At 38.2% G+C, this 27,443-nt stretch overlaps 2 protein-coding genes across 7 annotated transcripts in view; one reads left to right on the top strand and one right to left on the bottom strand.

Moving 5' to 3' along the window:
- The window catches only part of mettl25 (methyltransferase like 25), a 35,196-nt gene extending 18,886 nt beyond the window's left edge, over positions 1-16,310 (bottom strand). For 3 of the 4 annotated variants that reach the window (XM_066723473.1, XM_066723476.1, XM_066723477.1), the window contains exons 1-5: positions 16,017-16,310; positions 14,345-14,509; positions 14,149-14,255; positions 12,460-13,143; positions 9,377-9,524 (exon numbers count right to left, since the gene is read on the bottom strand). In XM_066723473.1, the coding sequence (XP_066579570.1) occupies positions 9,377-9,524; positions 12,460-13,143; positions 14,149-14,255; positions 14,345-14,509; positions 16,017-16,257 (1,345 nt within the window). In that variant the 5' untranslated portion in view covers positions 16,258-16,310. The remainder of the gene's footprint in view (positions 1-9,376; positions 9,525-12,459; positions 13,144-14,148; positions 14,256-14,344; positions 14,510-16,016) is intronic. The other variant, XM_066723475.1, reaches the window with a different exon arrangement.
- Positions 16,311-16,477: 167 nt separating this feature from the next.
- ccdc59 (coiled-coil domain containing 59) lies at positions 16,478-20,982 on the top strand. 3 transcript variants are annotated; one of them, XM_066723479.1, is made up of 6 exons: positions 16,491-16,719; positions 16,859-17,216; positions 17,472-17,568; positions 18,102-18,428; positions 19,469-19,609; positions 20,593-20,982. In XM_066723479.1, the coding sequence occupies exons 1-4, from the start codon at positions 16,575-16,577 to the stop codon at positions 18,273-18,275; spliced, it is 774 nt and encodes a 257-aa protein (XP_066579576.1). In that variant the 5' UTR covers positions 16,491-16,574; the 3' UTR covers positions 18,276-18,428; positions 19,469-19,609; positions 20,593-20,982. The 3 variants fall into 3 exon arrangements, with proteins under 3 accessions (XP_066579577.1, XP_066579576.1, XP_066579575.1); XM_066723480.1 differs by lacking the exon at positions 18,102-18,428 and having other exon boundaries at positions 16,478-16,719; XM_066723478.1 differs by having other exon boundaries at positions 18,102-19,609.
- Positions 20,983-27,443: the final 6,461 nt, after the last annotated feature.

Genomic DNA, 27,443 nt, shown 5'->3' with positions numbered 1-27,443 from the left:
GTCGATTATGCAAGTTCTTTAGACAACACTATAAATACACCGCTGTGGTTCAGAGAATGGGTCAGAAAGGGGCGGGATCATACTTTAAGCGTGCCTCACTTCACAGCTCATCTGGCTATACTTTCAAAACAAGCCTTTTCTGAGTATGCTATTTATTGAGTTAGTTTATTAATTTAATGTATTTATTTATTTTACTCATAGAACAAAAGAGCAAAATCTTGGGAAATATCACTCAGGCTTTATGTTTAAAATACAGATTTTAATCACATAAATCATGTTGTCATATCTGGCTTATAGCATCGTAATGTCCTGTCTATATTTAGGTTGTGTTTAGGAGTACTGAGGACAATTTAATATCATGAAGTGTCAAATAAAGATGAAAAGCCAACACTAGGGTTGTTTGTTCCAGCACAACAAATATGGGCCCTTGAGTGTTCTAGGGAGTCCAAATTGATGATTTCATAACTCATAACTGAGGAACTATAGACAGTCCTGCTGTAAAACTGCCCTTTCGATAGAGCCACAGCAAACAGGTTAATGAAAAAGAAAGACATTAAAGGCTGCTGTGAATGACCTGCCATTTACAAATACCTGAGGAAAGTGAGTACAAAATCACTGAGACAGAAGGAAAATACCAAGCACACAAAGTCAAATAAAGTTGTAATGTTGCATAATTAATCAAAGCTTTTTAATCTAGACCAGAGTGTGGCTTAACATGTTTTTTATAACAAGAATGCAAACATCTCTGAAGTTCAATTTGTAAGTGAACTCATTTTCTAGTATACACAATGAACAGACTGAATAATGGGCTATTCTGTCACCCTCGATCTCAGTTCATGTTTTTCTTTCTTCTCAACCCATACTCCCTCCAGGCTGTCGTGCTCACCCTGTCAGAGTGTGTATACTGAGATATGCACCTCGGTACCGGCCTAAGGCTGTTGGTGCATTGCTGTATCGTGTACCACTGGGGTACTGTAGTTGAACTACAGAGGAACTGAAGACTGTGACACAGCATCCCAAAACAAAAAAAAAAAAAAAGGGAAACATACGTTTTTAGTATCAGTAAATCTGCCCTGTAATCATAACCATGTTTAGGGCTTCACCTTTTTGCTTTCTAATTTTAGCAGAAATTATGCAATATAGTGCTAAACAATGCTGATAAGTGAGCAATCCTTTCACTATTATGATTATATTTTTTACATTGAATTGCCTGCAATGATTAAAAGAATAAATACTGTTTATCCCGTTGAGAACTGAAAACTTTCTTTGTATCTAAGACTATGTTTTTGAACTAGACGTAGCAATCAACTGCACAACACGATACCATATTATGAAACCACAAAAGAGACAAAGACACGTTAAGGAGTTTATTATACAGTTATTATACAATATCTAAACCTAACATTTCACAAACCACTATGATTTGTATACTAGTGTCAACTGTGGGAACAAAATCCTCAGTTCAAATAAAAAGTAGGCCTTTTATGTTCCAATGTAGATTATACTGATTTATTATATAATCATAATTTTGTGTACCACAATTTCTATTTTAGTTTTACCTCTTCAGGAGCAGTTACCTCCAAATCATTTAGAACCTTGGAATTTATGGAACAAACAGGTGGTCTTCCAAAACTAGTACAGGAGGAAGCATTTATGGTGTACGTTGGCAATAAGTAGCACAATTATCCTTCATATTTCATGAATACTGTTTTATCCAAAAATAAAACAAAATATAGAACTAATAATCATATGGGGAAATCCTCTGAATGAATTCGGTCAGCAGTTTTCATTCTTTGAAATCCCAAAGAAGGATTTATATCTTGGTGTTTGTTAATACAAAGTGAAAGCTAAAGTTTTACTTTCACTGGTAACACAGCGCATTTTCTGCACAGATGTGGAACCTGAGCCCCTTCTGCAACACCCCAGCACCATTTACACACAATATCAGCACACACAGATGGATCAAAAATCAGTCAGCTAATGAATTTAATCTCCAAGAGCTCTACAAGGTATGCAAGTTATGGTGGCATTCATACCACAACTATTCTTTGTTTTTAATCATAAGCTTAGCAACATATCTTAAGGTCTTTGGTTGTTGCCTGAGCTCTTGCAACACATGATGTGGTGAAATCCCCTTATAAAAACAAAGCTCCCCACTGTGAGTAAGATTATTTCTTTCTTTCCTTCTTTATGATTGACTTAAAACACAGAAATAACACGCAGTTGTGAAATCTTTAGCCACCTTTCCTTATAGATGCATGCATCTGGATAATAAATGGATAAAATGACAGATAACAAAAGCCATTTCTTTTTCTTACCGAGGCATAACTGAAATAGCGTTGCAGGTTATATTCTGAATAACCGTTGATGGTGAAATTCAGAATTCGTTGTCCCACTCTTGACACAATCATTGTTAATACACACGCTTCACTGAAAACCTCAAATATTGTGTGACCTTTGCATGGTAGAAATTCCTTTCAATTTTAAGCTTGTCTTTAAATTCAGAACTAGAAAAATGAAGCTTCACAGGGTCCACAGGGTATATTATATTATGATCTAAGGGATTTAAAATCAACTATTTTTTCTGGCGTTCAACTTTGGAATAATTCATCCAAATACTCCTACGTATATGCAGAAACTGAGTGCTCTTGTCATTATAGGTTTGAGCAGTTGGGAGACAGAAAATGCCTGCATGGCTTTAAGGTGTGATCACACTCAGTTTGTTAAAGACAGGACAAGCCATGACTGCCAACTGAAATGCTGCTCACACATTGAATTTCAAATTCGCCGAGCTGTAGCGGCTAGGGATTCAAACACAGGTTAACACACAACTAAAGTCTGCCTTCTTACACTTTAGCCTGTAGCAAAAGCTTTTCTGTTTATCTACCACATAATGTAAGCTAGGGGAAACATACCAAGGACACAGATTTTATGTTTTATGCTTCTGGATGGCAGAGATGTAATAACAATTAAAAAAATATCAGAACAGACATAAAGACTTCTATTTAGGGTTTCATTTTGTTTATTCTTTTCCATAATACATACACGGTCCCTTACTGGAAATTACTTTGCCTCAAGGGTTTAATCTTTGATGTTATTTTTACATAATCCCCAGTTTCAGCATCTGTATCATTTTTATTTATCCCAAAGAGAGAAAGAACTCACCGCTATTCCAGATTAAATCCTCCGACTGGGTAGATGACTTCAACATGGTATTTTCATTGACTGATCCATCTAAACTCTCAATACCATTACTTTTAATAGTTTTAACTACATTCAGTATGTACATTAACATATATTTACAGTATACATACATTATACACATATCTGTATAAACCACCACATAAACCTCTTCTATTGAAATAATCCTGTTTCCAATCAATTTAACTGGGTATCTTTAAAATGTGTTTACTTTTCTGTAAATTCATACAGGAGTCGAATATAGCAAATGGGTCTTGGCCTGAATTGATTCCAGACATCGAACGGTACAGTAGGTCGATTCTGTCCGCAGTAGAACGATTTAAATGGCTCTTATAGAACAAATCTGGACTGAGGTTTTCATCTGTCAAGTATATCAACAGATCTCATTGATTTATTCCATCTTGGTGAAGCAGCTTGAAAAAGCGCAGCTAGACTATCTGGCGCAATATCACATTCACTAACACTGAAGGGATAATGGAGAGAGAACTTTGGTGGTACGAATGTTTTCAATCAAGGGGGTCTGAAGTCAAACACAGTATTAATGCATTACAATTCTGTTTCTCTATGAATTTTACAGGTTACACTGTTAACAATGGCATTTTGCACTACTGGGTACAGTAGTTTTACTGGATGTCCCTAATACAGTGCATGCCATAATAAAATAAAAAAATCAGCCCACAGAAAGTCTATGAGATAATGGAAATGGAAAAACAGGGTGCTGCATTTGTAAATATTTGTAGGGTTGCTAGATGGAATAGTGAGTGAATTCAGACACTTCTCACATCTGTTTTGGGTCGGTCGTGACGTTTAGAGACATCTCTGATCCTCGATGCAAACTAATTTCTATACAGGAAACACTAAACCCATCATGATTCAAGGTGATTTTGCACTATAATGCTTCAGTCTGTGAAATGCTTAAACTGGGTGAATATTTCTTCAGTAAACCTCCTCAATTTCAATACAAAGAAAAGAAAAAAAAAAGAAAAAAACACTGATCTAGTTCACTTGACATGTGCATGAAAGCATTTGCTCATTTTCAAAGGTACTCGAGTGGATAACAATGCAATGGAGACAAGGCATATCAATTCTGGAAGTATTACAGGGAGTAGGAAGACTACAAAAAAATGCAATCTCACTGAAAATGAGAGCACAGTTGATTCTCACTTTTTTGGAAAAATAAATTGCTTAGTAATAAAAGTTAACCCGGTATAAAAAAAATACAATAATTGAACTCATATCAGATTGACAATCTAGGATTTCTGCAGAATTATTAAATTTACAGGTTGTACGGCCATAAAATATTAATGGGGCTGTACTATATGACATGACACTGCATTTATTTAATGTACTCCCCTAGAGAAAGTTTGAATCAAGAAAATAAGAATCCACTAAAAGTCTGGGTTACCGACATCTGCTTGAAAATATAAACTGTCATTTTTGGCATTTTCTCCTGTGCTGCCTACCCATGCTTAAATATTAATAATGAAACATACTAAAATAATCTAAGGATTTACTTAAAAAAAAACTTTATAGAAAGAATATTTATTTTGAAAATCCACAGCCATCTCAACATTTAATAAATCTCAAGTCCAGAAAAACAGATGCTTATATAATCTTTTAAATTCCTAACTTTTACAAAATAAATTTCTACTCTGAGTTTCACCAAAATGTTAAAAACTGATTTGAACAACACAGTTTTTAGGTTTTAGGACTATGAATTGTAAATGCTCTACATCGGTTAACACAGGGATAAAGACATGTACAACATTATTCTGATGCAAGACCAAATTCCACCCCTGTGAATGGACTGTTCATTTTAAATACATAAGGATACAACCAGAAATCTTGCACCCAAAGCCTGATGTGGATTTATTTTTACAAAGATTGCAGAGGCAAGACAAGTGGGCAGTAAATTAAATGCAAGGCTGTTTAACACAAACCATGTCATGGCACTGAAACTAAATTAACCCTTATGAACCATTTTAAGTAAAATAAAATGTATTTTTAATTAAGCCTCAATGGCAACTTCTATCAATTTCATCTCCAGAATTGGATTCGTTCTTCTTTGGCACGACACAAGCATTTTCACATTTCAAACGTTTTCTTAAAAATAAATAAATATAGCCTGACCAATATTCCAGACATACCAACTACTGTGGTCCATGTATTCTTGGTTGCACATCAACCATGAATTATAGACCCCCTCACCCTGGTAATGAATTTAAGAAAATACAGTTAAAAAACATATAAAGTCAGTGCGACCTACAAAGTGAAACCGGGATGTATTTGAACTGGCACGCGATCAGTTTAATAAATCAATCAATTTTTTAATAGCTTTCTAGTAAAGAATATATGGAGGCTGGAATTTCATTTTTACCCACATCTTGACAAGTCACATCAGGTATCCACCCTCACTATCTGTAACATGAACAGAAGAATAGTGCAGCAAAACCACCCAAACACCTGCAACTGTCTGGATCAGCAGAATAATTGCTCATCTTTGTTTGATCGTTTATTTTCAGTTCACACTCTGTGACCGTCAGGGTCCCTAATATGTATTGCTGCTCTGACAGTCACAGAGGCTGATACATGAGTAGACCACTTGCAAGAGTCCTGTTTTTACTCTCTCTCTTGAGTTTCCATATCTTTAGGTGCTACATGTCACTCAACGCAGGATAAGATGATGTAGTGGGAAAACAGATGTAGACCAAAGCTGATCTTTTCTACAACACCTTTTGACCTGGGTTAAAGAGCAGTCATAATGATATATAGACCATTAGTCTACCTCAGAGGTGACATGAACCAAGAACTGGGCCCTAATGTGAGGTTTCCAAAAACTTCCAATCTCACAAACCTCTGTAAGTCACACATGGTGGACTTACAGAGGAGAAAGTTCCTTGGTGCAGTACAGGTAGGGAGTGTCTTTCTGTGTAGGCACAGTGAGTTCTGGCAAGCAGGGATCTCTGTTAAACACTTTTATATAAACCCAATTCAGAAACCATTCATACTCAGAATTATACGATTCAAGATTAAGGCCAAGAGAGACGAATTCCAAAATATTCTATTTATTCTGTATCCAGATGTTTTTTTCTGTAATCAATTCCATTTAAAAAAAACAATATATTTCCCTTCTTGTGTGTTTATTGTTAAACATCAGGGTGTCCATTTAGATTACAGCAAAATGAATTCTTGCTAGGACTCCAAAAACTGTGACCTCATCCATTTTGCACTTTTCCAGCTGATCGCCTTGTGTTTAATGCAGGGAACAGAACCAGTAGTAGTAGCAGTGGAAACACATGAGCCTTCTGAGATTTAAAAGCCTGAAAAACTGGATGAAAAGAACCCCATGGCAGGCTTACATTAAAAATGAGAATGTTACGTCACATGCCAGCCTATTCTGACTGCTCCGAGTGCCACCAAACACTGGCACTAATACTTCTCCCTTCTGTCGCAGGCCATGCAGTGTGATGCACTCATGTTGATTTTTTTTCTTGGATCACAATTTTGCACACATCTAACCATATCATTATACCATTGTGCATCAAGTCTAGCCAGCAAATAGTTGGCACCAGCTTTGATAATGTAGATTTACTTCATCCAAAATAAGGGGAAAAAATGCAGAGCTAACAAGAATATGCCAGGCATTAAACTAGAAATAGTTTAGGCCCCATTTTAAAATGTCCAGCTTTCATTTAATGTTTATGGTAATATGTTCAGTGTGAGATGGGAACAATAAAGGCAGAGCCAGGCACCAAGCATTTGTAGCACTTCAGTATGAACTACAAAGAGTTGTCTGTGGCAAAAGAAGGAGGTATAGTTTGAACTCTGTTATGTTATTGCCCGAGTGCCAAAAATAAAGAATTAGATTGTGTTCGGCTGAACAAAAGCTTAAAATGAAACTATTTATCTCAAAGCTGACCAAAACATGACTGAAATACCAGCTGAACTTCTACATGCAACATTTACCTAAAGGTTGTGTAAGTCTTACAAAATACTTTTCTAAGCAAATGTTTTGGGTTTGCAACCCTGGGACCTGTTTAAAGGGAACTTGAGACTAAATGAGTCAAATAAAAGATAAAAATAATGGTTTCATTAGCCAAGGGTATGGTTAGAACAGAAATTATTAGGATTTTAGAAATTCAGACAGATGTGTCAAACTGCACACATGGTAGTTCTTATGAAAAAAGCAAAGAAGGGGAAAAAAGCTTTTTAGTCCGTTAATGTTTATTTATGATACTAAACAAATAGTTCATAGTATTCCCTCAATGTTTTTGACTGTTTACAGCTAACATACTTTACAGAAATTTCACCATGTTGAATACGGAATACCATCTGTGTAAATATGGGTAACAGAAACAATAAAAAATCATCAAGAAAAGTTTATATCAAAATAAATTGTATGCTCTATTTGTTTATTTTTTCTTTCACAGTGTACATCAAAAATACATGTATATTTAAATAAATGTGTGTGTGCATTAACCATGTAAGGTCAGATTCTGCTTGGACTGAAAAAATATTACAAAAGTTAAAATTTTTAAAAATTTAAATTTAATTATATGACGGCACAAAGCAATAAGCTTGAAAATGTAAAATATACAAATAATTTGTGGTTTTAAAGTATTGGTTATTAATCCTGTGTCGGCCTTGCTGCCTGTAGCACTGATGTAATTTAACACATTAACTGAAGACCCTTTAATACAATTATCCACTGTATTTTCCACTTATTTTTAGTTAATTTAATTTAATTTAAATGTAATAATAGTTAATATAGTATATTGTAATGTATTGCTCTAACTTTAAAATTCTTTTATTTTGTGACCTTGTACATTATGTAAATGCCCTGAGTAAGGCTGTATAATAAGAAATAAATAACAATCAATTCGGATGATGCCAATTCAACTACAATTAGACTTAAGTGGAGTGCAAAGGGCATGCTTTCTCTTTCAGATGTCCTTCAGAGGAGATCCTATCGATTTCTACCAGAGGAGTGCTTTCACTGGAATGCTCATTTGAAGACACACAAAGACTACACTTAGTAGTCTTAGAAGTCTTAATAAAAAATCAAGACACTGCGAGTGGAGAAAAATATATTCCATTTGGAAGTAGAACGATTTAACACCTAATATGCCAAATTAAAAACAGAATAATAAAACAAAACATGATTTAATATTTTAACAGAATACGACTTTCTATTTAAGCTGGACAAATTAATTATCTTTCCAAGCCACCCCCCTGTACCAAGTATAAAATGGTTTCCTCTTTCTTTACCCTTGGTGTGTCCTGTCCCTGGGTCAGGCCCTTTAATGTTCGAGATTAATTTAGGATCCAAGAGAGACAGGAAATGTGGAAAACGGAATTGTAAAGTTGGCCAGGACATATTTCAGTGTATTTTAAGCAATACAATAATTTAAATAAATCTTAATTCTGAAATGACTTTCAGACAAACAGTAGTAGTGACCAGCTACAATAATCTCAAAAATAGTATTTATAAGGATGCAAGAGGATATTTAGAGGCCTTAAGGAATTAAAATGAAACTGATCAAATCTTTTCATCAGTTAAACTGTTTATTCTTTGTGTATGAGGTAAATGTTGCTAATAAATCACAATCAATTACTGGCACTACACATGCCTAGTATGGTATATGGTATATACAGTTTAGCTTTGTAAATAGATGTTGACTTATTTAGCATTACTGAATTATCCATTAATATGGATACGAAATAATACTAACAAAAAATGAAAAAAAATACGGTGGGATTCTGGAAAAGCTGACAGGCTGTACCTTACAATTTTTACTTGAAACTTAAGTCAAGTTTGGCTGCAACTGAAACATATAGCTTAGCACAATGGAAACCATATGTACATAAGGGCTAGGTCCAGAGGGAGTACTCATTGCTTCAATGTAATTATGTACTTATTTTTTTTCCCCATGTGAGACAAGCAAAGGGGAACAGCTCCACACTTGAAACATTAATACAACAATAAACAAAACAAACACTGTACAGCTGCACTTATTTATGCGGAGAGAATTATCTGGATTTCTGGTTTAATTTTAATCAACTAAACCTCTGGCCTAGATGGCAATTCAGGACTCACAGCACCAAAAAAAGAATAAAATCTGGCAGTATTTACCATTTGGTTCAAGTGTGGAATAAAAATGGACCATGTAATTACCTTGTCCTGCACAATCAAACTCCTCAGATAAGAGGTGATAGCAGCAGCCCACACTGCACACCGCCTTCAGCTCAGGTCTGGCCACAAACATCCGGAGAGTGTTAGGCGCAAGATCGCCACATGTGTGGAGGCCAACCATTACAGAATCCTGAGGGGGACGACAACATTTATATTAGTGAAATCACTTCATTTTATTGTCATATTAAAATACTGGGAAAAAAAAAACACTGGCATGATATTCAATATTAAAATGAAAATCAGGCACACACATCAATAATACAAAAATGATTGAAAGTCAAATTTCGAAGCTACAGATGGTTGATGGAAGATGTGAGTGGTACCATCTTTTTAATTTAATAAATGTATATCAAAATGTTTTATACTCATTTTCTGTGTGACATTATTATTAAAACCAGCACAAACAATGAGCTGGGAAAGCCATAAATTGTATATATTAAAAAATAAATAAAAAAATAAAAATCTAATACCACAGATTCTTTCACCTCCTTTGTGGTTAATTGTAGGCTGAGTTCCACCGTAGTGAAATATGATTACATACAACTAAGGTGATTAGTGAGTGAGCTTTCCTTTGCCATTTGGTATGGACGCCAGCTTTCATTTTAAGTCAAACACACACACACTCACACACACATATATGTATATAAAACTGTCTGTGTACTGATGTATGGGATGTAGGAGAGAAATAAAGAAAGGGCAAGCGAAGGGGCTTCAAATGTGCTGAAGTGTAAATTTTGAATATGAGTTTAGAAGTCAGTCTTGCTGTGCACAAAACAACGAACTAAACCGTTTAGGTGGTACATTTTCGATATTTATCGCTCTATGACAGACATGCATGCAAACTCACTGTGCGATGGACTACAATCCTGCTTTATTGTTCTGCAGGGCTTAATTTTCATCACAACAACCAAGGACACATAAATAGTCTGAAATACTGGGAGTGGTTCTCCTTATGGAATAACCAGTCTTTACAACACACTATAATTAGAGCTGAAGTTACTGCACCAAATAATAAATTCACAAAACAAAACAAAGTATATAATCTACTCTTGCCTTAGGAACAGAACTCCACCATGACTAGATCTACAGCAACAGGGAAATGCTGTTCACACTGAGATGCATCCCTGCTACTCACCCTCAGAATAAAATAGTAGAAACCTATTCTCAGGTCATCGGCACAACTGATTAATACAGTATGACGGACATTTCATTGTATGCTTTGCAATTCGCTGACACTTTCTGATAATCAAATAAATAGTAGGTGAATGGCTTTGTTGAAGCCTGCCACCTTGGGCCATACATAGGTTACTGCAAATCTGGATGTGCTGAGATATAGTTTTAGAGGCATATACTATTTTGATAAAGACATTCACCAGTTGTTGTTTTATTTTTTTATTTTCTTATGTGTGTGTTTTTAACAGGCTTTTATTTTAACTTAGGTTCTAACAGGGGAAAATATAACATTTCCTTCTCTAAACCTCTCTCCAGGACCCTGCTATATGCTGAAAAGTGGGGGAAAACTTAGCTGTGTGTAATCTGGTTTTCATTACATATCCTTGTCTCTCTACTACAAAAAGATGTTATATCAATTAACCAATAGAAGCAATACAATGACTTCAGTGTTTAAAATCAAAGTTTGGGTTTTGCATCTAGATTTGATTAACAGTCCTAGCTGGAAGATTTTGAATAACTTTAATATCCACCTGTATGTGTTCCATTTTCATTTCCAATCAGATGGCCTTTACTGGTCATTATATAAATCAGAGCAGGTTCAGTGTGCTTGAAGAAAACATTCATTTATAATATTGACTCCTGCCCTGTCACTTTGTTTTCAGCATTTCGATATTTATATTACTGTATTCCTGCACTAGTAATCGACATGTGCAGTAACTGCAAGAGTGCTCACAGACCTAATCACAAAAGACATAATTTCACAAAGTATCCTTTCTCCAGATGATTCGTCAACAACAACCTTTAGCAAACCGGCTATAGTAAGCCATTACAAAATGATGTAAGTATAGAATCCGAGTGACAGGTGAGGCAAAGAAAGATCAGTCTAATGCAAACAGTAACCAGAGGGCCTTTGTAGACTACCAGCCTTCCTGTCCAAGTTAAAACATAATATGACAGCAACACAAATGCAACGCTTCATTGTGTCAGAAAATATCAATACAGGAAGCAAAGTAAAAATGATTCTCCTGCATAAACTCACTTCCCGGTCCTCTGTATCCTGTATTTTTTTCCACACGATTTGGGGATTAATACCTTGCATAAAAGCAGGGCATAGCCATACAGTGAGGGAAAAAACGTATTTGATCCCCTGCTGATTTTGTACGTTTGCCCACTGACAAAGAAATGATCAGTCTATAATTTTAATGGTAGGTGTATTTTAACAGTGAGAGACAGAATAACAACAACAAAATCCAGAAAAACGCATTTCAAAAAAGTTATACATTGATTTGCATGTTAATGAGGGAAATAAGTAGAAGCACATTAAGGTCCTGGAGTGGCCTAGCCAGTCTCCAGACCTTAATCCCATAGAAAATCTGTGGAGGGAGCTGAAGGTTCGAGTTGCCAAACGTCAGCCTCGAAACCTTAATGACTTGGAGAGGATCTGCAAAGAGGAGTGGGACAAAATCCCTCCTGAGATGTGTGCAAACCTGGTGGCCAACTACAAGAAACGTCTGACCTCTGTGATTGCCAACAAGGGTTTTGCCACCAAGTACTAAGTCGAAGGGGTCAAATACTTATTTCCCTCATTAACATGCAAATCAATTGATAACTTTTTTGAAATGCGTTTTTCTGGATTTTTTTGTTGTTTTTCTGTCTCTCACTGTTAAAATACACCTACCATTAAAATTATAGACTGATCATTTCTTTGTCAGTGGGCAAATGTACAAAATCAGCAGGGGATCAAATACTTTTTTCCCTCACTGTATACAATTATAATTTTAATCTGTCCAGACTATCACTACATATTAGTTTAGCGGGCATTCCAGTACTGTTCAAATAATCTAACCTTCCAAAGATATAAAGTAAAAAAAAAATGCTATGATGATCAATACCCATAAAACAGCTAGTGAATGTATTCGGAATACATTTCTTTCTATAATGAAAGAGACTCCATTTTTAACCTCCATGTCGGCTATGATCTCCCGCAGTTCTGTTTCGGCTGTAACGTAAGAGGTCAGAGGCGAGTACAAGCTGCTGTCATGTCTGCTTTGGGCCTTCTTCCTCAGGTTTTCACTCTTCCGCCTCTCCTTCTCCTCTGGGCTCAGCTCGCTGGGAGGTGTCCGTGGAGAAGGTAACTCTACTGCGTCTGCCGAGAGGACGCAGAGGAACGGGTTGGCAGTTTCAACGTCTGTTGCATCTAATTGTGTGTCTGTACTTGTCTCAGCTTTAGCCTTCAGAGTCTCCTCAGGGGGGCTGAGTGAGGTAGCAGGCCCTTGAAGAGTGGCCCTTTCCAAGTGTGATGTCAGTCCGTCCGTGTCTTTGTTGTTCAATACAGATTTATTGGTGTTGTCACCCCCTTCCTGCACCTGTTTCTTCTCTTCACCCTTTGAAATCGGTCTTGGATGTCTTGCGTTGCTGTGTCTTTGGTAGGCTTTTGAAAACTTCTTCAGTTTCCGGTTCCTCTCGTGGGCCCCGTGCGTGTTGGTGCTGGAGGAGTCTATCCCATAAACCTTCAGGCCATACTGCATGGACAGGAATGAACACAAGTAGCCTTTTCCAGATCCAATGTCTATGACCTAACACAAGAGAAACAGAAGAGGAGTAATTCAAAATCCCTGTATTCAGACCTAAGTCGATAACAGGTGAAATTACATTTGTTTTTGTTCGTTTTCATGTTTTTGTGGCACAAGTTTAGTTAAGTTCAACGAAGACCTAGGTTCTCTTCTGTTTTCTTCCATTCCTGCACTGTAAACACATCCACAACTTTTGCACCACATCTCCTGTGTTATACATCTGTTTCCCCAGACCCCACCTAGTTTAAGAGCCCAGCACAGTGCCAACCCCCCACAGTGTCTCTACATAGTCTGTTAGTCGTACTAAGTTACAGATAATTGAAATAAAAGAACACATTGCAGGGATTTGGAACATTTATGGTGTTGATTGAAGAAATACCAAGAAGAGCTTTGTCTGTGTAACTAATATAGCTGTAATCAAAGCCACAGAGTGCTTCAAATAGTAAAATCCTCCACTTAGCACACAGGTTGGACTTTCTAGTTCAAACACATCATAGCTCTGAGCCTGAAGTGTGAAAAGAAGCAGATGGCCCATTTCGCAGGGTGTGTGTAAGTGGACTTTATTCTAAAAAGTGAGTATAAGAGCTGTAAAGGTGAGCTGAAATGATGACCTACCACTGATTCCAAAATGAAAGGATATGAAAGTCAAAAGAAAAAGTCCAATGCAATTATCATTTAAGACGTCAGCCTGCATTTGACCTCAAGACTGCTACTAATTTGAGTGGAGAAAAAATGACTACATACACTTCCATTGCCTCAGTGTCTCTCCAGCAGCTGCAAGTGACTTCAGAAAGAAACCCCTGCTGACATCTTGAGAGTTGAAGGAAACTGCAGTCATATATGAAACTATACGTATCAAAATTCTGCTATTTGCTCACTAAAAAATGCTGTCAATGAAGTGTACAGCTTAACTACAAGAAGAGTAAACCTAAATGCTGTTTAATGTTGAATGCTCATGTCATTATTGTGTATTGGAGGCACACATATGAGAGTGTGGACGATTCTTACCTGCTGGATCCGGCAGTGCTTGGTTAAACTTGCAACCAGTTCTGACATGATCTGCACTTCGTGTGATTTCTTTGAATTCATAAACTCGTCGGTTCTCAGAGTCACATCTGAAAATTCAATGACATCTGGAATTAAAAGACAGAAACCCAGATATCTGCAGTGCTGCACGGTGTGCATTTGCTACACAATGTCCTACCTCTGCTCTTGAATGTCCCGCCGTGTAGCGAGTGCATCAGTCCACGCAGTGGAGTGCACACGGGAAGGTTTGGCAGAGAATGAGCTTTTGCAGCATCAAGAAATCTTGCTACATCCACCAAGTGTTTTGTGTCCTTGCTGAAACCATAAGGAGCCATTTTGTGTACTGTTAAAGGAAATGAAAAACATGTTAAATAAGTAAGCTACATTAAAAAGAGAGAGAGAGATGATCTTCCATATAGGTTCACTTTGAAGCCAGTGTATTTGCACTACACATTCTTGTGGAAATAAGGCATTGTTTACTTGTTAAATATGTAATTGAGATGCTAACATTAAAAGCACAATTAACATGCAATTTCATATCATCACTGAGGCACACTCTCCTTCCACAAATATTCTACATTATACCAAAAGCAAGATGCTTAATTACTGCGGTCAATTAAAAATATGTGAGCCCGTACAATATGTGTAACATAGTTCTTCAGAAGAACAAAAATAAAATGCTTCCAAAGGGGGCAAAACTCATATAGTACGGAACTTTAAAGACTAAGTGAGGTTATTTGAGATTTTGTTCTGGTTCCACATCAAAAGCAACGATGGTTAAACACTGTTTCCAGATGCTGAGCATGAACATTTTGTCTACAAAACACAGATATTTGGCCCCTACTTGAAAGACAGACATTTTTTTAAATCAAATGGAGATGTGTGATATATATGGTAGTTAATCATCCTAGTAATGCTGAAACAGTTGACACACAAAGACATTTACACAATACTTTCACAGTTACATTTCACAGGTCTTCATGGGAGCTATTTGGGCAACTGAACTGCACTGTATTGTGCTTATATTTTGTATGTCACCCTGGATAAGGGCATCTGCCAATAAATAAATAATAATAATAATAATAAAACAAACCAGTTTGCTAATTCTAAATGTAACACAAGCTATCTCTAAATAGCTTATATACTCAAATAATAACCCATCTTAGAAGCCATGGTCCAATCCTTCATATCGCATTCAAGGACAGAATTACATTGAATGAAAGATTAATTACATTTGGATACAGTAAGTATGCTATATTAAATATTAGCCTAATTTTTAGCTTTTAACCTTGAAACTGCATCAAAATAATGTATCTTGCATCACAAATCATGTCCATTTTTTTCTTGCTCTGATGCTTAGTGCTACTGATAGGAAAATATGAACATGCGGCAGGAGTGGCTGAGTATTGAGATTTACACACTCAGGATTGTAAAGTGCAGTGTCACTTCATGCAAAATGTAGTTCCCCCTTCACTGCATAAATATTTGGTTACCTTTAGAAAATTAATGAACACAGTCATTAAAGAACTGTCATTAAGTTGGTTTTATTTTAAACGTTCTTAGTGTCATTGGATATTGTGAAATGAAAGTCACCTTTGTAGCATATTTTATTCAAGTCAAATTAAGCCATATAACGGTATCATGCTGGGCTCACTTCATGCGGAGTGCTCTATGATCACGCATTATTCACACTGGATCATCCCAGTCCCCACCCCACATGTTGACACATTCAGCCATATTGTCTTATTGGAGAAAGGATGATCTGCATCGCCTAAAAAATGCCTTCCCTCATTAAACGTAACACATGAATCGGAACCAGCCGTGTTGCAGGTATTGGGTTTAACAATCACCTATACTTCCTTGGGTTTCCGCATCCAGTGGCGCCCTCTCCTGCCTAGAGCCGATCACCGACAGCACGTTTTCGGGGGGGACAGCCATGTATGCAGCCCACACATCTCCGGTGTAAAAGTCAACAGTGTGAGCATTTGCTATCCTAAGCGAGATAGTGAGGAATTCTTTAATCGCATCTAATGTCGTCTTTACGGTTTCTATTGAGGCACTGTCTACTAGCAAACAGGCCATGCTAAACATGTAACTATCCCTACACTGCCAACATCACTGCACACAGCGCATGTGCGCGGCCAGACGTGAGTAATCGATGCACTAAGGATGGATTCGAATGGCAAACTTTGGCAGACATATTGGTTGTACTGCGCACCTACATCGCACATTGTGATTAATCAATGCTAGCATTCTGCCACAACAAACATGGCCACCCTCGGCTCTGCGGTTGTTCGGGTTGAACAGTAATGTCTGAATGTTTTCTAGTGACGTACTTTATGTGCGACTGTAAGCGTCAGCGGTGGGGGAAGAAACGTGTATGGTGCAGTAAGAAGTGAAATGTGAAAATGGCCCAAGTGAGTAAAGAGTCGAGGAAGAAAATAAACCTAAATGTGCAGAGAACACACAAAAAGCATGTATCGGGCTTTGCGAAAAATAAAAGAAAATGGGTTGCAGACGAATCGAAAGTATTTGCTGGGAGTATACAAGAAGGTATGTTCAGATACTCAAATATGTAAGCTGATTATTTTAAGTGTGCACGGGATTTAATGGTTATATTATTGACCTTCTGGCTTCTCTTGGCTGAATAATACAGTTTAAATGATTTTCTTGTGTTTACCCCTCGCTTCAGGACAAGGTTTCGCCTTTAAAAGGAAGCAGAAAGTCCAATATGAGTACAAGAAACTGCTGCGCAAGGAAAAGAGATCAAAGCCGCAGCGGCAAGTGCAGTTCACACAAAACTACCCGGATCACCTGAAGCACCTGTATCTGGCTGAAGAGGAGCTGCTGAAGAAGGAAGAGCAGAAGAGCAATTTGAGAAGACACAGAGAGAGACCCGTTTTGCCGGAGGAGACGGTTTCTACAGACTGCACAACCACAGTTGCTTCCCCTTCAACAAGTCCACCTATTACTCATGACACAGGCTCTTCTAGCACACCTCCTGCTGCGGCCTCGTCTCCTGCCCCAGGTCCTGCTGCAGAGCCACACAGGTAACTGCTTGTCCCATCTTCCAAAGCAAAACACAAAATGTATTTGTATTTTATACAAAAAGACTTGACTTCATATATATAATGAATACCTCAGATGAGATACAAGTAGGTCCTTCCTAGTAATGTTTCCCCCCCCCCACCCCCCACATTTTACCTGTGAAATTGCTGGTTTACTAATGCAATATGTTACACTGGTATATCCCGCTGCACTAAAAACCTGTTTCATATGTTTTTTTTTTCTTTTTGTGGGGGAAGTGATCTGAAACCAAAGAAAAATATAAAGAAGACTTCCTATCAAAAGACAAGAGATGAGTATGAAAGGATACAGGCTAAACGTGCTAAAAAAAGAGAGGTGAGGCATGTCATATTTTCAGTTGTGAGTTTAACTTTAACCTCTTTATATGGAATAAGTACAACTAATATTGCACAGAAGTGGACCACTAGAAGTAACCTCCTGATTATAAAGCATCTTCTAACTTAATTAGACAGCCATTGCACATTTAACAATTTCCTATATTAGCTAATCATGTGTCATTTAATGATATGATTTGATAAATTAAGCTATTGTTCATAATAAGGGAAAAAAACGAACTAATTGTATTCCTTTTCCAAATATTTTTTCACTGATTTGCTTAGGTAACTTTATTACTAAGTAATATTATAAAGGTGCAGATCTGAGAAATGCAAAATGTTTTTCCTTTGCAAGCAGTTCACAATACTACAAGACTAATTTATCTTTGGTCTTTGTATGTGTATATTTTACGTAATACCCAATGTTATCAGTGGACCCATGCTCACATGCATTTGCACCAACAATCCTTTAGGTATTGCTTTGATGCAGGTTTTTGATTATTGGTGTTCACAATATTATCTTTGTTCCTGTAGGAAGCGGAGAAAAATAAAAAACAAAGAGAAGAAGCTCTCAGACAATACAAGCAAAAGAAAATGCAGAATTATCAGATATTGAGCAAAAAGACTAAAAGGGGTCAGCCCAACCTGAATTTACAGATGGAATACCTTCTTCAGAAAATTCAGGATAAAACCACAGGAAACAAGTAATCTGGGATGAAATGTGGGCTAACAAATTGTAACTTCCACCATATTGGTGCTGTGCATTTGTGAACATCTGAATTACCCTGGAGATATAATGGAATCATTTTTTACAAGGACTTTATTATATTAAAATACCTAATTTCTTAAAACGTATTAAATGTAGGTTCATCTTTCTTTGTTTTGACATTTATAATACCTACATATTTTACTGTCTTCCACATTCAATGACAGTTTTTTTTTTTATATAATTTCATATTTCTTTTATTGGAAAGGTTCAGTAATATCACACATTTTTGATAAAGAACTCAATGTTGGGGCCATTTCAAAGTTTAATTCAAAGTAGTTAGACAATGTATTCATATTATGAATTTATCAATTCCATATATATATAATCACCTATGTAAAATATGGCCCTGCAGTTGCATGACTTTTCTTCCACATGCAATTTTACTGATCTCCTACAGGTGTCCCTGCAGCCACTCTGGTTAAATTATCTTTACAATAATTAAATATTGCTGTGTTACAAGTTTAGGGTTCGTGTTATTAAAATATTGAAGGCAGAGGAAAAACTCAAATTGTGGAGTTAGCAAAATTACACCCCAAAAACTGAAATCTTTGCAAATTTTGTAATGTGTAAATCATGATTAAATGTGACCTGTAAATATAAATAATCAAATATAGATCTTTAAAAGAGAACAGGGCATTTATTAGTGTGGATTCCATGACCGCAGAGAAAAAATGTCCTTCTGTGTGTAAACCACCGTGACATTCCCGCATAACAGGATGGGAATACATGACTGATTTGCATATGAACTCCCTCCTTTACATTTAAGTTGCATGACATCAGGTTAATGGCAGTTTTTTTCTGAGTAAAATAAACTTTGGTAAATTCCTTTGGTACATTTGTCGCAAGCTAAATGTCTTGAGTATGATAAGAACATAGACCTACATGTAAACTTAACCAATAAACAAATGATTTGCTCCACTGTAACCATTTCAGATTACATAAAATCTGCCACAATCCAAAACAAAGAATAACCACAAGCTAGAATAACTATTATAAAAAGGTTTCTAATTTATGAACCCTATGAAGCTTGATGACAAATGGATTGATTGCATTATGTTGTTTATTTCAAATTGCATTTTTTTTTAAATCAAGACTAATCTAAATAAACATAAATAATCATCTTGATCTCCAGAAGGCTGAAAAACAAACCCGACAGCACACTGAAGAATGGAGAATATGATCTCTGCATGGGAAGAATTTGCAAATATTTAACTTTTGTGCTTAAACCAATTTCCCGTGAAGAGGAAAATAAAATCCTTAAATTGTGCATTAGGTAAGTTTCCAATTATCAATAAAACATTGGTTTAAAAGCAGCAGTTAAGCAGCTTGTTATGTTGTCCTTATAAATGCAACTGGAAATTGCTGAAATTAAACATTGTTGCCAGATGTACATAAACTAGATCATGTTAGTTAATTAGCAAGATTCCTGGCTTGTGTTATTGTACTGGACTAGTTTGGTTTTAAATTTTATACTGTTTTTCCAGAAATTAACATAATTTGAGCAAATGACTACATACAATACTTTGCGTTTGCCTTTTGTATTGCTTCCCCACATTGTCTGGATGGAGAAAGTGAGGAGTCCACGCACACTCCCAAGTCAGGGGTATCCGACCGCCAGACGCTTCTGACTGGACCGCGACAATAATTTTAATTAACTTTTTATCATATCAATATTTAATGTAATGTTACGAAGGTTTGTTGCACTCGGTGCATGTTATAGTGTGCAACCTAGTCGCAGCAATTCCTGGTTATTAGCCAATAGGATGTGCCGTATGAATATGGATGTCCTGTATAGAGCTGCTGTTAGTCAGTTGATGGCGCGCTGTTGGGCGTCTGTACACACTGGACTGGGCAAGAGCGGCACTTTGTACTGTCAAAAACACTGCTATTCGCTTTTCCTGATTTCTGTAAACACAGCTAAAATGGGTCGCGGTGCCATTGCTTGTGTTCAGCCAGAAACCCCTACATCAGCGGCGGAACAGCTGGTTTCCAATGCAGACACGTTTTCAGCAGCGACACATCAGAGCTGCTCCTCCCCATGTGAACCAGACCCACCGGCACACATCTGAGACTGAGCAGCACCAGGACCGCCTCCAGTTTGCATGTATACCGTTGTTCGCTGGTGATGTGATTGTGAAGCAAAGATATGTTTCATCCAAATCTGCCTCATTTCATGGAGATTTTGAGCAGTTTTCTTACTTCGAAATGACTCATTTCTGATTATTGGTGTTCACAATATTATCTTTGTTCCTGTAGGAAGCGGAAAAAAATTAAAAACAAAGAGAAGAAGCTCTCGGACAATACAAGCAAAAGAAAATGCAGAACTATCAGATATTGAGCAAAAAGACTAAAAGGGGTCAGCCCAACCTGAATTTACAGATGGAATACCTTCTTCAGAAAATTCAGGATAAAACCACAGGAAACAAGTAATCTGGGATGAAATGTGGGCTAACAAATTGTAACTTCCACCATATTGGTGCTGTGCATTTGTGAACATCTGAATTACCCTGGAGATATAATGCAATCAATTTTTACAAGGACTTTATTATATTAAATACCTAATTTCTTAAACCGTATTGAATGAAATCGCGCATTTCAGGTCTCCAGCTGTCAAAATCTTCTGGGGGACCCCCACACCCCCCGCCCTCAATTACTCAACCAACTTTTAGTCATTCATCTGGTACATCTCAATACAAGATACGTCATGAAGTTCATTTCAATGTATTTGACCTTTTTTGTTGGTTTGGCAGTTTGACTTTATCACAAGTTTATTGTTTTATTGATTTACGCACAGCTTTATTTAAGTTCATGTATTTTGTTAAAATTTAATCGCTTTCAGATTTGTATGTATTTGTATCGAAAATGTAAAATACTAAACCTAATAAACAGTAAATAAACAGTATTTACATACTATGACTAAAAGTACGAACGTACCTGCCATATACGATTACTAAGCTGCATACTTTTACTAAAATATGAATGATGCCCCTAATCCAAATGATCGTACTTCTGCTGTGCGGTTTACAATCATATTCACCTGCATAGTATTACATATTTTTCTATATGTTTTTGTCATACTGACAGAGGCCAACTTAATAATAATAATACAAATAAATATCATCCAACTTCATATAGCACCCCCTAACATTTCACAATATCATGTTTTCATTGTGAATAGTAATAAATGCAACCTAAACAAATGACGGAAAGTATAGTGCAGTACCTTGTTTGCGCAGATGTGCAGAATCCCATCGACCTCATTGGTGGAGCAGCGCAGAACTGCGCACAGCTGCGCCACAGGAACGTGAGCAGCTGCGCTTCACTGCGCAGGCGTGACGCGCGTCAACCACAGAGGCGCGTCCTGCGGCCCCGCCCCTTGACCCTTGACCTCCACTATGGGGTGTGGAGTCCCTGTAAGGAGCAGAAGCAATTTTGGAAAGAATTGTGTAACCAAAACATTGAAGTGAGCTAAACATGAAGTCAATGAAATCAATTCAGTAAAATAAAACGTTCCTCCAAACCTGCGACGATCCTCGGTCCTCTTCGCGGGAGGGGGATTCGAGCCTAGACATTCCCTGAGCGCAGAGCTATCCATTGCTCTATCCCCTCGGCCACTCCCGCAGCGGCACACGGGCGACTTATTGCCTTTTATCCTGCACACGTCCGATCACCGGCAGCCAATCAGCGTTGGACATGCAAATTACGGCACAGTCAGTAGCCAATCAGCGGTCACGATCCCCATCGTTCGATTCGTCCTCTCTGTCGCTGGTATACTCTGCGCTTGCGCGTCGCCCCGTGATCTGCCACTGCGGTCACAGCGTGTATTATTCATTTCTCTATTAAATACTGTATCATTATAATACTTATACCACTGCTACTAATGATAATAATTATACTACATTCATTCTGAGTTATTGTCTTTTAACTCTTACAAATTGCTGTTCATTTATTTCAAAAGACCAACAGTACAATCCTGTTCTATTTAAATGAATGCAGTACATTACTGTGAATGTTGGTTGGTTAAATGACTTCGATGTAATATTACACTATTGTACAGTACTGATTGCTCAAAGGAAAGAAAACAGTACTTTACACTCTTTTGTGCAATGCATTTTGGGAACACAAGACTACAGTGAGCCCACACGTGTCAAGTGCTGATCTTTTCACCTCTCGTCATCTTCTGAATGAACAGGCGAGTCCCCTTTTGCTTTGCTTTTCAGCACAGCCATAATACCTCACATTTGCGTTCAACTCATGTTGTGCTGTGAGAATGATTTTGGTAGCCTACCTGCCATCAGATCCCAATGTCAAATAAAGAAGCTGCTTGTAACGTTATATTGCTGTCTTTAAGCCCCAGATCTTTGTTTCTTTGACTAAAATAGTTTTGCGTAAGTGACTGCTGTCGGCCTGAGCAATGCACTGGACTCGGGTTGACTGTGTAATGTTCATGTCAGATGTGAGTGCAGTCTGAGCTGACACACACAGTGCAGCAGAAAGCCCTCACTCAAGCGCTGTGTGCTCAGCCAACGTGCACAACTTCAGAGCTCAGATCTGGCCTGCGAATCGCAAAAGCATTGTAAGCTTACATAGGTTGCAGAAGCCACTGGTGGCAATCATTTCTACAATCTCCTTCCGACGCATACAACGCTTTTGGGAAACGCAGCTGTACAGTTGCTACTGTTACGTTTTATGCAGGGATGCATGATATTCCTTCTCTTTTCATCTGAAATCGTCGGTGATACTGCAAAGCTGTGTAACTTTTTAAACACTTGTTTCAGTGGGAAGCCAAGTGCAACTGTGACACCGTGGAGTGCAGCTGGATTTCTGAATCGGATCCTCCATATTGCAGGGAGTTTCATACAAACTCAATTGTTTTCATTGTGCGAAGTGCAGCCTTCAAACAACGTTGCACGTTTGATTGAAATGTTGCTTTGCTGTCTCTGTAGCGCTGAAATGACAGGCAGCGTGTTTGCTAATATTATCTCGCTGGTTTAACGAACTAAACAATGACAGTAATTTACCACAACCTGCATCGTTCGTCAAAGCGTTCATTTGTGTGGGTGAGCTTTTTCTCATTTGTACACGTCTCTGTTCGCAGGGGAAATCGTTTCTGTAACAGTGTTATGATGGTTTTGTCTCTTTAATGACGGCTGTATTTTGGATCGTGTCGGTCCAAGCTGGTGATAGAATATTCAGACAGGATCATTCATATTAACAGTTGAACTGTTGCGGATTTGTTTTCCAGTGTTATTTTGCTCAGCACAGACTGCTAATGGACATTTGAGCAGGTGGAGATTTTTTGGTTGAGATTGAGTTTTCTTTCATACCCAAGGACTGCCCAGATTGACTTGTCAGCATGTTTCCATGTCAGATCTGTGGACATCAATGTAGTACTTCAGTGAGTACCATAGTGAGCTGTTACAAGCCCAGTTCTACACAATAAGCTTTTTTCTCCCTATATATTGTCCACGGGACTTTACAATGATCAAAATGCCTATTTTCTAGGGTTGGGCCTATTTATGGAACAACTGCAAGATGGGGGTGACTTTTGCTTTTGAAATCTCAACAGCTTTTAACGAGAGGTATTTTGAACCCATGATTATGAAAGTTAGTATGTAAATGCATATACGCAAAAAGCACTGGTTGAAGCTAATTTGTATTTATTCATTAGCAGGCACCCTAATCCAGGAAGGTTTACAGTTTTACCTGAGAGCAATTTCAAAACACAAAGTGCTGTAATACAATTAGTACAAATACAATAAGCATACATCCTAGTATTTGGGATGAGACTGAACAGCCGACAATTCAACTATAGGTTACCGATGGGGACTGTCGTCGAGTGACATCATTTGACAGGTAGGCCTATATATTGATTTCATATAGCCTGTAAAATGTACCTCAATGTACCTGTCATGAAGATTGACGGGAGGGTGGGATTTTATATCTGTGGTCTGCGATTGACTAACCACGGTTGCATTCACGTAGAGCGGATTTCCGCAGATCTGCGCAGCTCCACCAATGGGACCCACCCTAAGAAGGACCCCGGAAGCTGGACTGAGTCAAAAACGCATGACGGTCTTGGTAGAGTCCGAGACCGACCACTAAGCCTGGCAGTCCCCTCCCCAGCACCATGGATTGGAGAGGAGGAAAGCTTCATATGATCAATATCCAGGAAAGAGGGAAGAGATTTGGGAGGGGTACTGCCAACAAAGGGTTATCATTGTTGTAACTGCTCTAAGGACATCCAAAAGGTGAAGTCATTCTATTAAACATTTTTCCCCAAATGGAAAATTGGGACCAGTAACACATTAGTAAATACATGTTAAATTAGTAAATGCATATATTAGTAACCACATGTGTAACCACCTTTCATGAAAAATGGGTAGTTACGATTATGTACTTACACATAACATTTATCCGTTTTAAACATTAGGTACATTGTAACAATGCAGAATTACACTATACCTGTGTGTACCTACAAATGTAGCTCATGAGTACCTACTATGCAAGTACCTAGAGACACTTATTGTAAATTGCTACCTACATTGGACACAAATAATACTATACATACTATTTGACTAACAAAAAACAGGTAGAGTGTAGTATACAAGACATAGGAAGACTGCAACCCAGTCACTGTCTAATATCTCTAAGAATTCTGAATCCGCATTTTGAATATAGGGGTGACTATTCAAAGAGTTGTGGATAACAGCTGTGGAATTATAGTCACACTATTTGTCATGCACATCCCTACCTTATATAGTGAGCTAACAAGTGCAGACATAATACCAGTCCTAGATATGTGCTATGAGGGTAGACAGTAGGCATTGGCATAGGTTTGTCTCCAACATTGGGGGGACGCTGCTGTCCGTTTGGTTTGTTGACCTCCCCGCCGCCACCAACCCATCCAAACTCAAAACACACATTTTTGTGTATTTGTGGCAGCATCGAGCCATTAGCAATTAAAAATGAACTCAGATTTTAATACATTTAAATTGCATGGAGGCAGGTACACCAACCTTTAAATAGCTTAGGCTACATTTTAATAACATATGCATCAAACTAATAACAAAAGGCAACAACCTCTCTTGCCCACTTGAACATAAGAAAGATTACAAAAGGGAGGAGGCTATTTGACCCATCGTGCTCGTTCGGTGTCCATTAATTACTAAGTGATCCAAGGATCCTATCCAGTTTATTTTGAAATGTTTCCAAAATTGTTGCTTCGGCCACATCGCTGGGGAGTTTGTTCAGATTGTGACGCCTCTCTGCGTGAAGAAGGGTCTCCTGTTTTCTGTCTTGAATGCCTTGAAGCCCAATTCCCATTTGTGTCCCCGGGTGCGTGTGTCCCTGCTGATCTGGAAAAGCTCCTCTGGTTTGATGTGGTCGAAGCCTTTCATGATTTTGAAGACTTGGATCAAGTCCCCACGTAGTCTCCTCTGTTCCAGGGTGTAAAGGTTCAGGTCCCTCAGTCTCTCAGTAGGACATTCCCTTCAAAACCTGGAATAAGTCTGGTTGCTCTCCTCTGAACTGTCTCTAGAGCAGCGATATCTTTCTTGAAGTGTGGAGCCCAGAACTGTCCACAGTATCCAGATGAGCTCTAACTAGTGCATTGTACAGTCTGAACATCACTGCCCTTGATCTCAATTCTACACTTTTGACAATATACCCTAACATCCTGTTTGCCTTTTTTTATTGCTTCCCCACATTGTTTGGATGGGGAGAGTGAGGAGTCCACATAGACTCCTAGGTCTTTCTCATGGGTCACTGACCCCAGCAGCACAGCCTGAAGCGGAACTGGTTCTGGGTGAAACATCCCAACACATGTTGGGAGCCTAGATTTCAATTCATAGTGTTTAGCAAGAGTCATTTAGTCATTCATCTGGTACATTTGAATACAAGGTACGTCATGAAGTCAATAATAGGTGACGCGCGTCAGCTACAGAAGCGCGTCCTGCGGCCCCGCCCCTTGACCCTTGACCTCCACTATGGGGTGTTGAGTCCCTGTAAGGAGCAGAAGCAATTTTGGAAAGAATTGTGTAACCAAAACATTGAAGTGAGCTAAACATGAATTCAATGAAACAAAAAAAATACTTACCTAGAAACACGACGCTCCTCTTCACGGGAGGAGGATTCAAGCCAAGACCACTCCCTAGCGCGCAGGGCTATCCACTGCTCCATCCCCTCGGCCATTCCCACAGCTGCCCAGAGCCTTCCTACGAATCACAACTCACATTTACTTATACTAACTTACATACTATGACTAAAAGTACGAACGTACCTGCCATATACGATTACTAAGCTGCATACTTTTACTAAAATATGAATGATGCCCCTAATCCAAATGATCGTACTTCTGCTGTGCGGTTTACAATCATATTCACCTGCATAGTATTACATATTTTTCTATATGTTTTTGTCATACTGACAGAGGCCAACTTAATAATAATAATACAAATAAATATCATCCAACTTCATATAGCACCCCCTAACATTTCACAATATCATGTTTTCATTGTGAATAGTAATAAATGCAACCTAAACAAATGACGGAAAGTATAGTGCAGTACCTTGTTTGCGCAGATGTGCAGAATCCCATCGACCTCATTGGTGGAGCAGCGCAGAACTGCGCACAGCTGCGCCACAGGAACGTGAGCAGCTGCGCTTCACTGCGCAGGCGTGACGCGCGTCAACCACAGAGGCGCGTCCTGCGGCCCCGCCCCTTGACCCTTGACCTCCACTATGGGGTGTGGAGTCCCTGTAAGGAGCAGAAGCAATTTTGGAAAGAATTGTGTAACCAAAACATTGAAGTGAGCTAAACATGAAGTCAATGAAATCAATTCAGTAAAATAAAACGTTCCTCCAAACCTGCGACGATCCTCGGTCCTCTTCGCGGGAGGGGGATTCGAGCCTAGACATTCCCTGCGCGCAGAGCTATCCATTGCTCTATCCCCTCGGCCACTCCCGCAGCGGCACACGGGCGACTTATTGCCTTTTATCCTGCACACGTCCGATCACCGGCAGCCAATCAGCGTTGGACATGCAAATTACGGCACAGTCAGTAGCCAATCAGCGGTCACGATCCCCATCGTTCGATTCGTCCTCTC

The sequence above is a fragment of the Amia ocellicauda genome, chromosome 15 (assembly GCF_036373705.1).
Source record: "Amia ocellicauda isolate fAmiCal2 chromosome 15, fAmiCal2.hap1, whole genome shotgun sequence".
NCBI lineage: Eukaryota > Metazoa > Chordata > Actinopteri > Amiiformes > Amiidae > Amia > Amia ocellicauda.
This window is presented reverse-complemented; position numbering and strand designations above follow the sequence as displayed.